Source organism: Salvelinus namaycush, chromosome 18 (assembly GCF_016432855.1).
Source record: "Salvelinus namaycush isolate Seneca chromosome 18, SaNama_1.0, whole genome shotgun sequence".
NCBI classification, from domain to species: Eukaryota; Metazoa; Chordata; class Actinopteri; order Salmoniformes; family Salmonidae; genus Salvelinus; species Salvelinus namaycush.
In genome coordinates, this window is record NC_052324.1 from 527322 (window position 1) to 543359 (window position 16038).

The 16038-nt window shown below is 45.4% G+C and overlaps 1 protein-coding gene across 1 annotated transcript in view; it reads right to left on the reverse strand.

Moving 5' to 3' along the window:
- The window catches only part of LOC120062977 (tetratricopeptide repeat protein 28-like), a 243632-nt gene that overhangs the window by 106974 nt on the left and 120620 nt on the right, over window positions 1-16038 (reverse strand). Inside the window, exons 3-4 of the mRNA XM_039013028.1 lie at window positions 10466-10738; window positions 9640-9770 (exon numbers count right to left, since the gene is read on the reverse strand). Of these exons, the coding sequence (XP_038868956.1) occupies window positions 9640-9770; window positions 10466-10738 (404 nt within the window). The remainder of the gene's footprint in view (window positions 1-9639; window positions 9771-10465; window positions 10739-16038) is intronic.

Genomic DNA, 16038 nt, shown 5'->3' on the forward strand with positions numbered 1-16038 from the left:
ACGAAGCATATGATGAATACAATTTGATTTGACTTGGTGTGGTCTTGCTAGACCCATACACAGGGGCTGTGGGTCTGGGCTGTTCTATGACATCTGTGGATACAGGGGGAAAGAAAGGTACTTGCAGTAATTTGGCTTGACACCCTTTTGCCCAATCCCCTCATCCCCCCCCTCCTCCTCCTCCCCAAGCTGGGCCAGCTCATACTCTATAAATGAACCCCCTAATGATCCCCAAATCTTCCTTCTCAATCAGCAGAGGAGGTGTGGGGAGCGAGGAGAGGGGAGGGACAGGGGTGCCAGGCCTCCTCCTATTAGAGCTGGCCCCATAAAGGCAGCTGAGGCACCAGGCCCCTAATGATTCCTTAATGATCCCCCTCCTCGGCTGCAGCGCTGACTAACCCTGACCCCAGGAACACCCACCAGGCCCCCCACGCTAGTTTAGTTTGTGGAAATTCCTTTCAGCAGATCAAGCAAGGGAAACGGCAGAGTAGACAAACGAAGACAGAGAGGTAGGAGGAGAAGAGTTGTGTTATAGGGGCAGTTAGACCTCTAGACCCCAATGCTCTCCCCTCTATCCAACCTCTTTAGCTGTGTTTCTGATTTCCATTGCAAGCCTGCAATGGGTTGGGGGAGCCAGCAGCAGAAGAATAGCATTTTAACATCACAGGGTAACGTAATTACAGAGTGTACCATCGCCAGCCTGCCTCAGTTTCTCCTAAATACTCACACCCCAAATTAGGGGTTACCTCACTCAAGCTAAACCTACTATTTAAGAGTAGGACGTCACATGCAAACACAGGAGAGGAGAGGCAGTTTAGTTTTACCAGCAGAGTTTATCAGGAGAATGACATGAAGCTGTTCAGTCTGACGGTTGCTATTAAGAACCAGAGTAGACCAGGTGGGGCCACATTAACCTACTGTATGGAAGGACTTGGCAGGGCCACATATGGCTGGATAAAGGAGAGTGTGTTTATGTTATATGTCCAGCATATCTGACAGCTGAAAATCTGCTAAAGATATTTCCAAAGGCTGCGAGTAAAAAAAACAAAAAACTCTGTGGTACAGTATGACCTCACAGGCTTGGACTGCAGCTCAAAGCGAGTCACGGTCGCGGATGACAGAACGGTGCACTCCAGGAGCCATTCCCAGGTTCCCCCTCTCCTCTCATAGATAACACTAGCAGCTCTCCCCCTCACCTTTTAAACCACCCATCCCACTCTCTCTCCTTCCATGTATCTGTCCCTCTCTAACACAACCACAAGGTACATCCACATAACCAATTATACCATCATTCATTCCCTTCAAGATATTCCATCTTTAAGAGCAGTAATCATCTGAAAACATAGGAAAGCTGTATGGCTTGTGGAATTTATTTATCCAAAACAGAGACGTTGGTCACGACAATACAGTAGAGTAAGTGGAAAGTGAATAACTCATAATGGCCGGTGTAGTGGTCATAAGCAATATGTGTGATTAAGGCCAGTGACTAGGCCAACTGTTGAAATGAGGAGTGGTGGACCATCAGTCTGGCAGGCAGCAGCAGAGTCCGGGCCTTGCATGGCAGAGCATTAGGAGATGAAAGAGAGGCCGTGCGTTGCACCTCTACTGATAAAAACAGGATCCAATTACTGCCTGTGATTAATGGAGAACGCTCCCAGGAAGATCTCTGTCTTCTGTCTCTCTCTGCTGCTCCATCACAGGACACAGCCAGGCAACTTTGCACTGCACTGCACTGGGGGATAGGCCAATGGTAGTGCTACTATATTAATGTTGTAGTAAGATCTCTGTCTTCTGTCTCTCTCTGCTGCTCCATCACAGGACACAGCCAGGCCACTCTGCACTGCACTGTACTGCACTGGGTGAAAGGCTAGTAGTAGTAACACTGCAGTAACACAGGGGTAGACAAGTGGTATAATGTGTGTGTGAGAACACCACCTATTCTGGGGAATTGCTACCTGCATTGAGGTAAAGGGTTTAATTACTAATACAGTGCTGAGATGGAGATTATGTACTGTATGTGTGAGCCAGTGGAGGTTCCTCAGAGGAAGAAGGGGAGGACCATCCTACTCAGTGAATTTCATGAAAATAAAAACAGTGAAACAATAGTGAAAGTTAGAGCACTGGACGGGCACTCTATAGGCCGGGTCACCCACCAGACCACCCCCGTCAACCTACGAGTGTCGGTGAACCACAGCGAGACGATCCAATTCCTGCCGGTTGAGTCTTTGCAGGTTCCCGTGGTATTGGGATTCCTGTCCTGCCACACTCATTGCCTGAAGTCAGCTCTGCCTGCCCCGGGACGTCTTCCTGGGGACTTGGAAACTGCCCCGGACCTCTCCGCAAGCTCCGCAGAGTACCAGGACCTCCGGGAGGAATTCAGTAAGGCCCAGGCCACTTCGCTTCCGCAGCACCGACCGGTATCCAAGAGAGTCAAGCCTGAGGCGTTGGCCCGCCACTATAGTGCCGCGGCTACACCCCCGGAAGCAGAGACCTTTCCCCCCCCACTCTAAGATCATTAGCCCCTCTGCTGTTCGTCCTCTGTTGCCCCTAGTTTTAGTTGCAAAAAATTACTTTTTGCAACTGTTTGGACTAATGATTACACCCCTGATCAGCTGGAAGCAAGAGTGTGCAAGGCGGTATTGAATTTGTCACTGTCTGTCACCTTGATTTTTCCAATTTATCTCTCGACCTGTGCACCTACATTATAAACTTTAATTTGTAGGCTATGTTGTAGCAACCTCATAATGGGTATAGGGAAAATGTGAGTATCATGTAGTAGCCTAAACCTATCAATGTTACAATATGTGACCTGTTTAAGGAAGCTAGGCGTATATTGCACATCACTACTTCAGAGGAGAGGGATTTGAACATCTTTTTAATGTATTTTTATCTAAATGCGTTTTTGGGCAGAAATGCCTTCTGGAACGTGAACTTTCATGTGCCTTAATAACAAACTTGTATACCATCTGTAGATACGAATGTAATTGTTAAATTGCGAGCCTTGTTGGTTTAGCCACGGAAAAAGTGTGAACCTTCTCGCTAGCCATGATTGGCTGAGATAATGGGTGGGCTGGACATGCCGGGAGATGAGTTTGGATTGGTCTGCCATGTAGCATTCTTCTGTCTATAACGTGAGCTGCTCAGTATGTGTTGATAGTCCTTTCTACCACAGCGTTTTTGAAAAATATAACGTTAGCAATCGAGAACTACAAAAGTTTTGCTACTATTCTTAACAACATTGATGCCCTGAATTTAGCATATAGGATGCACAGTTGAAGTTTACATACACCATAGCCAAATACATTTCATCTCAGTTGTTCACAATTCCTGACATTTAATCATAGTAAAAATTCCCTGTCTTAGGTCAGTTAGGATCACCACTTTATTTTAAGAATGTGAAATGTCAGAATAATAGTATAGAGAATGATTTATTTCAGCATTTATTTATTTCATCACATTCCCAGTGGGTCAGAAGTTTACATACATTCAATTAGTATTTGGTAGCATTGCCTTTAAATTGTTTAACTTGAGTCAAATGTTTCGGGTAGCCTTCCAAAAGCTTTCCACAATAAGTTGGGTGAATTTTGGCCCATTTCTCCTGACAGAGCTGGTGTAACTGAGTCAGGTTTGTAGGCCTCCTTTCTCACACGCTTTTTCAGTTCTGCCCACAAATGTGGGATTGAGGTCAGTGCTTTGTGATGGCCACTCCAATACCTTTACTTTGTTGTCCTTAAACTATTTTGCCACAACTTTGGAAATATGCTTGGGGTCATTGTCCATTTGAAGACCCATTTGCGACCAAGCTTTAACTTCCTGACTGATGTCTTGAGATGTTGCTTCAATATATCCACATAATTTTCCATCCACATAATTTTCCTCCCTCATGATTCCATCTATTTTGTGAAGTGCACCAGTCCCTCCTGCAGCAAAACACCCCCACAACATGATGCTGCCACCCCCGTGCTTCACGGTTGGGATGGTGTTGTTTGGCTTGCAAGCCTCCCCTTTTTCCTCCAAACATAACGATGGTCATTATGGCCAAACAGTTCTATTTTTGTTTCATCAGACCAGAGGACATTTCTCCAAAAAGTACGATCTTTGTTCCCATGTGCAGTTGCAAACCGTAGTCTGGGTTTTTTATGGCGGTTCTGGAGCAGTGGCTTCTTCCTTGCTGAGCGGCCTTTCAGGTTATGTTGATATAGGACTCGTTTTTACTGTGGATATAGATACTTTGTACCTGTTTCCTCCAGCATCTTCACAAGGTCCTTTGCTGTTGTTCTGGGATTGATTTGCACTTTTCGCACCAAAGTACGTTCATCTCTAGGAGACAGAAAACGTCTCCTTCCTGAGCGGTATGACAGATGCGTGGTCCCATGGTGTTTATACTTGCCTACTATTGTTTGAACAGATGAATGTGGTCCCTTCAGGCATTTGGAAATTGCTCCCAAGGATGAACCAGACTTGTGGAGGTCTACAATTGTTTTTCTGAGGTCTTGGCTGATTTCTTCTGATTTTACCATGATGTCAAGCAAAGAGGCACTGAGTTTGAAGGTAGGCCTTGAAATATATCCACAGGTACAATTAGCCTATCAGAAGCTTCTAAATCCATGACATCCTTTTCTGGAATTTTCCAAGCTGTTTAAAGGCACAGTCAACTTAGTGTATGTAAACTTCTGACCCACTGGAATTGTGACACAGTGAATTATACGTGAAATAATCTGACTTCAACTGTAGGTCAAGGAATAGATCAAATCTATTTTTACCTGGAGTTTTTCCTTATTGTAGGCTACTACTTTTACCACCTTTAGTCTTGAAATCTTTGGTTGTTTACTACACTACTCTCTCTGTTTAGCATATGGATGTGAATCCTTAAAGAGATGGGTGGGGCTAAAGCTCAAGAGGGTGTGAATGATGCTGAACTGGTGTAGACAAAGAAGAGCTCTCCAGTAGGTGTACCAAAATATTCAAGGGCAATTTTCTCAAAAGTGGGGTTACAAGTTTTCCACCTTTCAAAGCAGAATTACTTTCCCATTGTTCCTCAACTGAAGTGTTTGATATACAATTTTCTAGCTCTGAGTCCCTACTTGTATCAAATGTAAAAAACACAATTTCAAATGTTGCTACATAGGACCAAATCCAGGCGGTGGGTTACATATGCTGTAATTGAAGTAAGACCATGCTCATAAAAAAAAGTTGTCCTCTCTAATCTTAAACGGCACCGACAGCCACTGGTGGGAGCGCCCCTTACTCTCTCTCCTTCACACTCTTCACGGTCTCTACTGGAACTTCAGTGAGCAGCAGCACAACATCCTGTGTCCAGGCTGGCCTGGCCTCTAGGAAGTGACCTCACCTCCTCTAAGGCCAGATAATATGTTTGACATCAGAAAGCAAAACACCAGGCAACACTAGCTGGGCTAGCTACAGTAATGAGGGATCCGTTCCCTCCGTTAGCCCCCAGTGTTCTGCTCTGCTCTCTGAGGAAGGCCAGGTGGTGTGACACACATATGACTGATTAGGGGACCAGGGGCCAGGCGCTGAGGTCCAGAGGGGCCAGGGGGGACGTCCTGTAGGAGGCAGCAGCCATTAGCAGCATGGGATGACCTAGTCAAGGCCCTGGAATAGTCTTTACATAACACCTCAGACACAGCTCACATAACTTGTACTGCCCACTTCTAAATGTACTGTTAGTGTGTGGTGGGAAGGTGAGGGGATGTTCCCTCTCAGAAGAAGTGAATGAGAGAGTATTGTATAAGAATGGGTCAGTATTATTCAACATGTAAGGTGTACGGGCTGTGTGCTAAACCAAAGGGGGGGGGTAGAGGGATGAGAGGTGACCTTAACAGCCAGTCAGGTGGCAGCTTGGTGTTAGTAGGAGGATCTGGATATGATTAGGAAGGGTGGGGGCTTTCATAGTAATCCTTCCTGTCTGACTGAGAAGGCAGGGTTGTAGGGGCACGGAAACACACACACACACACACACACACACACACACACACACACACACACACACACACACACACACACACACACACACACACACACACACACAAACACGCACACACTCATTAAAAGCTACCATCTGGTCAGCCAATTACTGCCAGTGCCTAATGTTTTTTTAATTATTTATTTATTTCACCTTTATTTAACCAGGTAGGTTAGTCGAGAACAAGTTCTCATTTACAACTGCGACCTGGCCAAGATAAAGCAAAGCAGTGCGACACAACACAGAGTTACACATGGATTAAACAAACATACAGTCGATATCACAATAGAAACAAGTCTATATACAGTGTGTGCAAATGAGGTAAGATAAGGGAGTTAAGGCAATAAATAGGCCATAGTGGTGAAATAATTACAATTTAGCAATTAAACACTGGAGTGATAGATGTGCAAAATATGAATGTGCAAGTAGAGATACTGGGGTGCAAAGGAGAAAGAAAAAAAATAACAGTATTGTCACGGCCGTCGTAAGAAGCAGACCAAGGTGCAGCGTGCTGAGCGTACATATTCCTTTCATTTTGGTGTGACGCCAACAAAAACAATAAACAATACAAAAACGACCGTGAAGCTTAAGGGCTATAGTGCCACAAACAAAGACAACTACCCACAACGAAAGGAGGGAAAAAGGGCTACCTAAGTATTTTTCCCAATCAGAGACAACGATAGACAGCTGTCCCTGATTGAGAACCATACTCAGCCAAAACATAGAAACACAAAATCATAGAAAACAAAACATAGAATGCCCACCCCAAATCACACCCTGACCAAACCAAATAGAGACATAAAAATGCTCTCTAAGGTCAGGGCGTAACAAGTATGGGGATGAGGTAGTTGGATGGGCTATTTACAGATGGGTTATGTACAGGTGCAGTGATCTGTGAGCTGCTCTGACAGCTGGTGCTTAAAGTTAGTGAGGGAGATATGAGTCTCCAGCTTCAGTGATTTTTGCAATTCCTTCCAGTCATTGGCAGCAGAGAACTGGAAGGAAAGGCAGCCAAAGGAGGAAATGGCTTTGGGGGTGACCAATGAAATATACCTGCTGGAGCACGTGCTACGGGTGGGTGCTGCTATGGTGACCAGTGAGCTGAGATAAGGCGGGGCTTTACCTAGCAAAGACTTGTAGATGACCTGGAGCCAGTGGGTTTGGCGACGAATATGAAGCGAGCCAACGAGAGCATACAGCCAACGAGAGCATACAGGTTGCAGTGGTGGGTGGTATATGGGGTTTTGTTGACAAAACAGATGGCACTGTGATAGACTGCATCCAATTTGCTGAGTAGAGTGTTGGAGGCTATTTTGTAAATGACATCGCCGAAGTCAAGGATCGGTAGGATGGTCAGTTTTAATGTGAACTGGGTACTGAGGCCCCCAAATTAAACACAGACACCCACACTCCTTACCTTATCCACAAGCACACTCAAATACAGCTCACCCTAACACTACTGTAACTTAACCTGTGTGCATGACATACTGTACGTAGGTCTAGGCCTTCCACTGATGGCTGTGGTCTCATACCTACACCTTTTTGCCTATCTATCTATGTGGAGGTATTTGTGTGAGAGATGTGAGAGGCCTTTGGCCGTTAGCTGTAGCTTTGTTTCTCATTGTGTGGTTCTGTCTGGACTGTATAAACGTCCTCTGATATCTGCGAAAACAAACAGTTGAAGCGGCCGGGGAGGTGCTGGAGGGGAGGATAAGAGATGAGGGGAGCAGTGGGATGGGGGAAGCAGGGAGGGACGGGGGGGAAGAAGGGAGGAATGGGGGGGAAAGCAGGCAGGGACGAGGGGAAGCAGGGAAAGATGGGATGGACACGGGGGAAGCAAGGAGGGATGGGGGAAGCAGGGAGGGACGGGGGGAAGCAAGGGCATTCTTCTCTCTGGGCTGGGTGACGGAACTGTGCTGGAACGAGCACCTGTCACCCCCCACAATCACCACAGAGGTCAGGCAGAACACACAGAGAGAGAGAGAGAGAGAGAGAGAAGAGAGAGAGAGAGAGAGAGAGAGAGAGAGAGAGAGAGAGAGAGAGAGAGAGAGAGAGAGAGAGAGAGAGAGAGAGAGAGAGAGAGAGAGAGAGAGAGAGAGAGAGAGAGAGAGAGAGAGAGAGAGAGAGAGAGAGAGAGAGAGAGAGAGAGAGAGGCGTTAAGGGAGAGAGAGAGAAACTAGCCCTTTTTCTCACTGTCTGGCCCTTCCTTTTCCTCTGCCTACCCTCCCTCCCTCATGCTCTACCTCTATTCTTCTTTCTCTCTCTCTCACTCTCCTACTCGCTCTCCCTCTCTCTCTCTCTCCCTCTCTCTCACGCTCTCACTCTCCCTTGTCCGTCAGTTTTTTCTCTCTCATGTCCTTTGTTTTCTTTCCCCCTCTATTTCATATCCAAACAGCTTAATCAGTCTAAATGGCATTCCTAAAGCAGCATATGTTGCCAAAGCCCCAGATTTACTGAATCATGTACAGGATAAATATCTCAATAATATCTGCATAAACATTTTGCATTGATAACGAGGAGCACCAGCTGTTACTAATGGCCCTCCCATTGGTCTCTCCACCTCTCTATCCCTCGCCTTGTCACCTTCACTTGTTCTCCTAGCCCACTTCTCATCCCTCTCTTTCTCTGACAGGAGAACCAGCAGCCGAGCCTTCCTGCTCTTCAGTCTTACCCTTCAGTCACCCTCTGAACGACCAAGACAGACGAGAGGATGCTGGACACATCACTATGACAACCACTAACAGAAACAGAAAAAAGACACTAGCCATCCATCCCCCATATGCCGTCACCCCTCCTATAGCAGAAGATAACCTAAAACTATATGAGAGACTTCTCTTACATTTTATCTTTATTTAACTAGGCAAGTCACTTAAGAACAAATTCTTATTTAGGAACAATTCTTATTTAGGAACAGTGGGTTAACTGCCTTGTTCAGGAGGAAAACTACAGGTTTTTACCTTGTCAGCTCGGGGATTTGAACAAGCAACCTTTCAGTTACTGGCCCAACACTCTCACCACTAGGCTACCTGCCACCCCACATACTACCATCTAGAAGAGACCATCAAAATGACCCAGGAGTAATGTCTAGAGTGGTGTTCCCAAACTGTGGGGCACAGGTGGGCACAAGGGCTTTCAACTTACTCTTGAAAGTTGTAATAGTAGAACGCACAAGGTGCCATTTCAAAAGTGGGTGGTGCATAATCAGTTGTCCTCTTGTACTGTCAGTTATCGCATACCTCAGAGAGCTATTTAGAACTTATCAGAAATGCCCAGATCAAAACATTGTTTTTTAGCCCATAGATTTTTTTGTAAAGTTCGAGTCGCTCAAATATCACATGAATACACATTAGACATGGCAAAATGTATAGAATTGCAAGAAAATTTGCTTTAAATTGCTAAATGTTCTCTGCACCCCATGACAAAATGTGTAGAATTTTAGGAAATAAGCTTTAAATCTGCAAATGTTCTCTCCCCCAACAAGAGGGGTGTGAACAATTTGTGCCATGAACAGTGCTTGTGCCCATAGAAATAGACATAGCGTGCGAGGGGGGTCTACAATGCTGGTAGGGGGGGCCTGAGTGAAAAAGTTTGGGAACCCCTGATAAGAGGACACATCTCATGAGTGGGATGTGGCCATGTGTGTCTCAGTCTCTTACCTCCCTGTCCTTGAGCTTCATGGCCAGGACCAGCTGGTGGCGGTGGTTGGTCAGGGCCTCGCGGTAGTTCCCCTTGGAGAAGAATGCTGAGCCCAGGTTGCCATGGGCACGGCATTCACCTGTTTGGTCACCTGGAGCAGAGGAGGAAAGGGAGGAGAAAGGACATGTAAGGGACAGTCACTCCAGGACAGAATGGGACAAAGGACAATGTTCTCTATACAAATTCATCTGAGAACATAATCAATACTTTGTAACTTTCAATACAAGCATCTGTATACTTGTTTGTTTACCACGCAGGTTGTATACAGTACAACAGGAACATCACTACTAAATGTGTTGTCATTCATTGTGGATTTACAGGGCAGTCATGGTCCTCCACCATCTTAGAGCAGTGATGCGTTGGATCTCCTTGACACTGACATCCCATTATGTCCTTAAATGGAGTACTGGGCATTCTAAGCTGCTCCACAGTAGAAGTAGACCTGCTAGACCTGACCTCCGGGCCCTGGTGGGGTGAGAAGTGGAGAGGGGGAGGCCTTATTACATCTGCCTGATAGACAGGCCCCCCCATACAGAGCCATAGAGCCAGGCTCTCTACCTAAAAACCACAGCGCTCTGCTCCATCCAGACCCTTATCTCCTGCTGCTCTGCTATACACTGCCCACTTATGTGTCAAACTGTGTGGGGTCAGGAGAATCAGACAATCTGGGATGCCTTACACACACAGTAACTCAGGACCAGATAGAGACACACCAATACACACAGATACGAACAGAAATAAACAGACAAAAAACACAGACACGAACATGCACCCCTGTGGTCTCACCTAGTGTCTTGGAAACCTCCAGGTCTTGCTGCATGTATCCGGTGCTCTTCTCTGCATTGCCCAGGGACCAGTGGGCGCTGCTGAGGGCTGAGAAGACGGAGCCACGCAGCTTGAGGCTGCAGGTACCGATCTTTAACGCGGCCTCCAGGACCACCACGGATGCGGTGTGGTGGGCCGCCGTCAGCAGCTCCTGACCAATCACTGACACCACCACGAATGGACTCTTGTCCAGCTTCATCTTCTGCAGCTGCTGGTAGGTGGGTTCCAGGGACTCTATGTGGAGGGAGGGGGGGGGGGGGGGGGGGGGAGAGAGAAGGGGGTTAGGGATGGTCATGATGGGGGCTACTGGACTCATTCAGATAGCTTTTTTGTATTCCTTTCAGTTTCATTGAATACACAAGGTTCTCCATACTGCAGCTCACGAACAATGACTGTATGCTGCTTAGGTAAATTACTGTACACTAGTCATGTTGATTGGTTCACCAGAATATCTTGTAAGATGGAAAATCTTAATAGTTCCATATAAACTCATCCCAGTCCTCAGTGCATCTAGTTAAGTCTGACACAATTACTGTATAATCGTGTAACCAACGATTACGGATGAAGAGCATCATGAAAATAATATAACCGTCATAACTGTTTTGATATACATCGGTAACCATGAAGTGCTTTGAAAGGCTGGTCATGGCTCACATCAACACCATTATCCCAGAAACCCTAGACCCACTCCAATTCGCATTCCTCCCCAACAGATCCACAGATGACGCAATCTCAATCGCACTCCACACTGGACAAAAGGAACACCTATGTGAGAATGCTGTTCATTGACTACAGCTCAGCGTTCAACACCATAGTCCCCACAAAGCTCATCACTAAGCTAAGGACCCTGGGACTAAACACTTTCCTCTGCAACTGGATCCTTGACTTCCTGACGGGCCACCCCCAGGTGGTAAAGGTAGGTAACAACACATCTGCCACGCTGATCCTCAACACTGGGACCCCTCAGGGGTGTGTGCTTAGTTCCCTCCTGTACTCCCTGTTCACCAACCACTGCGTGGCCAAACATGACTCCAACACCATCATTAAGTTTTCTCATGACACAACAGTGGTAGGCTTGATCATCGACAATGATGAGACAGCCTATAGGGAGGAGGTCAGAGACCTGGCAGTGTGGTGCCAGGACAATAACCTCTCTCTCAACGTGAGCAAGACAAAGGAGCTGATCGTGGACTATAGGAAAAGAAGGGCCGAAAAGGTCCCCATTAGCATAGACGGGATTGAAGTGGAGCGGGTCAAGAGTTTCAAGTTCCTTGGTGTCCACATCACCAACAAACTATCATGGTCCAAACACACCAAGGCTGTTGTGAAAAAGGCACGACAACACCTTTCCCCGTCAGGAGACTGAAAAGATTTGGCATGGGTCCCCAGATCCTCAAAAAGTTCTACAGCTGCACCATTGAGAGCATCCTGACCGGTTGTATTACCACCTGGTATGGCAACTGCTCAGCATCTGACCGGAAGACTCGTATGGCAACTGCTCAGCATCTGACTGGAAGGTGCTACAGAGGGTAGTGCGTATGGCTCAGTACATCACTGGGGCCAAGCTTCCTGACATCCAGGACCTATATACTAGGTGGTGTCAGAAGAAGGCCCAAAACATTGTCAAAGACTTCAGTCTCCCAAGTCATAGACTGTTCTCTCTGCTACCGCACGGCAAGCAGTACTGGAATGCCATGTCTAGGACCAAAAGGCTCCTTAACAGATTCTACCCCAAGCCATTGGACTGCTGAACAACTAAACTAATCAAATGACCACCTGGATTATTTACAGTGAACCCCCCCTTTTTTGTTTTTACACAGCTGCTACTCGCTGTTTATTATCTATGCATAGTCACTTTACAAATGACCTTGATTAACCTGTACCCCTGCACATTGACTCGGTACCGGTACCCCCTGTATATAGCCTCATTATTGTTATGTGAATTTATTGTGTTACCTTGTCATTTTTACTTTATTTTATTAACTCTATATCTTGAACTACATTGTTAGTTAAGGGCTTGTAAGTAAGCGTTTCACGGTAAGGTCTACACCTGTTGTATTCGGCGCATGTGACAAATAAAATTTGATTTGATTTGAATTGAGATGGTTTGGGATGAGTTGGACCGCAGAGTGAAGGAAAAGCAGCCAACAAGTGCTCAGCATACGTGAGAATGCCAAGAGCGTGCAAAGCTGATATCAAGGCGAAGGGTGGCTACTTTGAAGATTCAAAAAAATAAATAATTGTTTAACATTTTTTTGGTTACAATATGATTCCGTATGTGTTATTCCTAGTTTTGATGTCTTCACTATTATTCTACAATGTAAGAAATGGTAAAATAAAGAAAAACCCTTGAATGAGTAGGTGTGTCCAAACTTGTGACTGGTACTGCATATATACAGTTGAAGTCAGAAGTTTACATACACCTTAGCCAAATACATTTAAACTCAGGTTTCACAATTCCTGACATTTAATCCAAGTAAACATTCCAGGTCTTAGGTCAGTTAGGATCAGCACTTTATTTTAAGAATGTGAAATGTCAGAATAATAGTAGAGAGAATGATTTATTTCAGCTTTTATTTCTTTCATCACATTCCAAGTTGGTCAGAAGTTTACATACACTCAATTAGTATTTGGTAGCATTGCCTTTAAATTGTTTAACTTGGGTCAAATGTTTTGGGTGGCCTTCCACAAGCTTCCCACAATAAGTTGGGTGAATTTTGGCCCATTCCTCCTGACAGAGCTGGTGTAACTGAGTCAGGTTTGTAGGCCTCCTTCCTCGCACACACTTTTTCAGTTCTGCCCACAAATGTTCTATAGGATTGAGGTCAGGGCTTTGTGATGGCCACTCCAATACCTTGACCTTGTTGTCCTTAAGCCATTTTGCCACAACTTTGGCAGTATGCTTGGGGTCATTGTCCATTTGGAAGACCCATTTGCGACCAAGCTTTAACTTCCTGACTGATGTCTTGAGATGTTGCTTCAATATATCCACATACTTTTCCTCCCTCATGATGCCATCTATTTTGTGAAGTGCACCAGTCCCTCCTGCAGCAAAGCATCCCCACAACATGATGCTGCCACCCCCGTGCTTCACGGTTGGGATGGTGTTCTTCGGCTTGCAAGCCTCCCCCTTTTTCCTCCAAACATAACGATGGTCATTATGGCCAAACAGTTCTATTTTTGTTTCATCAGACCAGAGGACATTTCTCCAAAAAGTACGATCTTCGTCCCCATATGCAGTTGCAAACCGTAGTCTGGCTTTTTTATGGCGGTTTTGGAGCAGTGGCTTCTTCCTTGCTGAGCGGCCTTTCAGGTTATGTCGATATAGGACTCGTTTTACTGTGGATATAGATACTGTTGTACCTGTTTCCTCCAGCATCTTCACAAGGTCCTTTGCTGTTGTTCTGGGATTGATTTGCACTTTTCGCACCAAAGTACGTTCATCTCTAGGAGACAGAACGCGTCTCCGTCCTGAGCGGTATGACGGCTGCATGGTCGCATGGTGTTTATACTTGCATACTATTGTTTGTACAGATTAACGTGGTACCTTCAGGCGTTTGGAAATTGCTCCCAAGGATGAACCAGATTTTTGGAGGTCTACAATTTTTTTCTGAGGTCTTGGCTGATTCCTTTTGATTTTCCCATGATGTCAAGCAAAGAGGCAATGAGTTTGGAAGTAGGCCTTGAAATACATCCACATCCACTTGACTCAAATGAAGTCAATTAGCCTATCAGAAGCTTCTAAAGACATGACATCATTTTCTGGAATTTTGCAAGCTGTTTAAAGGCACAGTCAACTTAGTGTATGTACACTTCTGACCCACTGGAATTGTGACACAGTGAATTATAAGTGAAATAATCTGTCTGTAAACAATTGTTGGAAAAATGACTTGTGTCATGCACAAAGTAGATGTCCTAACTTGCCAAAACTAAAGTTTATTAACAAGAAATTTGTGGAGTGGTTGAAAAACAAGTTTTAATGACTCCAACCTAAGTGTATGTAAACTTCCGACTTCGACTGTATTTGTTTTTTTCTTCTGTGTGTAGCGAACAGCTGACTGAAGACAGGACGGCTGGGCATTCGTGCAGTTGAGTCCGTTTCAGCGGTAACATGGACTCTTTACAACATGATGAAACTTTATTGCGCCTTGCTGAATCAAGCAAGTGTTGTAGCAGACGAGTCTTTAGTTGCCCAGGCAACGCCCCCTCCCTGCAGCAGAAGCACATGCAGTCAGGAGCGGAGGAGAGAAGAAAATGTGTGTCTAATATATTTTGGCTGACCAATAACCGTCATCCAAAATTCCATGACTGTCACATCTACTGTGTTTCAGGGAGAGCAATCAGTGTGTCTTTTGTTGGCTAAATGAGCTGAGCTTGTCTGAGTGATTGCTTTAGAACATGGATTTCACTGACAACAAGACAAGCAAATGAATACACCATTCACAGGTACCACTATTATGGGCAATTTAATACAGGGCAATTTCAAAGACCACTATATAAAAAGCAGCACAGTGAAATTATATTTCTATGTTCTCTTCATTTTTTCATTCGATGTTGCAGTTTGAGAGAGAAAAGAAAAGCCTGAGTGGGTTTTGAGGGCCGGTGAGTGTTAAGAGTGATGGTGAACATGCTGCTGTAACACACAGGGGAGAGAGGCAGAGGAATGCAGAGCGGAGAGGAGACACACAAGGTGACCTTTGGGAAGGCTGAAAATGCACACAATACTATAAATCAACGGTGGGCAACGCAAGGTTTGGGATCCACAGCCCCTCCAGATTACTGACATTACCCGCCAGCCAGCCTGCCAGCCAGCCCGCCAGACAGCCAGGCAGCAAATTGGGAGGCTGACAGGGAGGGGGACGGGACAGGGGTGACATCCTGTGTGTGTATGTGTGTGTGCGCGTGCCTGCCTGCGTGTGTGTACTGTATGTGTGAGTGTGTGTACTGTATATGTGAGTGCAAGTGTGTGAACATGAAGGGGAATATGAAATATACCTGTGCCCCTTCTGCAAATATTTTTAGCAGAGTTGCAGTTAATTAGGTCAACTCCTCCCCCACAGAGGTTTTTCTGTGATGTACCTACCTGTACAAGGCAGATCGTGCCTGCAGTCAGATGTACTGTATGCCTGCTACTGTATCAGTCATGCCCATGCACTTAAAGACCATGACACTCATTGATTCAGACAAACACTTACAAACAACAAAATACACATTAACATTATCTGAATAGTCTGGTGATAGTACCAAGCCACCCAGACTGAAACTAATATTCACCACACACACACAAAATGATACACGTCTATAGTCTTCACACAAGCATTCAAAAATATAATTGATGATGCTATTTCAAGTGCATCACTTGTGTTCCAGCGGTTGGTAGAATGTAACACTAGCAGAAACACTGTGCATATTATATCCATTCATAGCTGGTAATTGTATTCAAAGTGATACACAGAGTAGTGTCATAAATCAAACATTGCTATCTCTCTCTCTGTCTCTCTTTCTCTCTCTCCGTCTTTCTCTTTTTCCCTCTC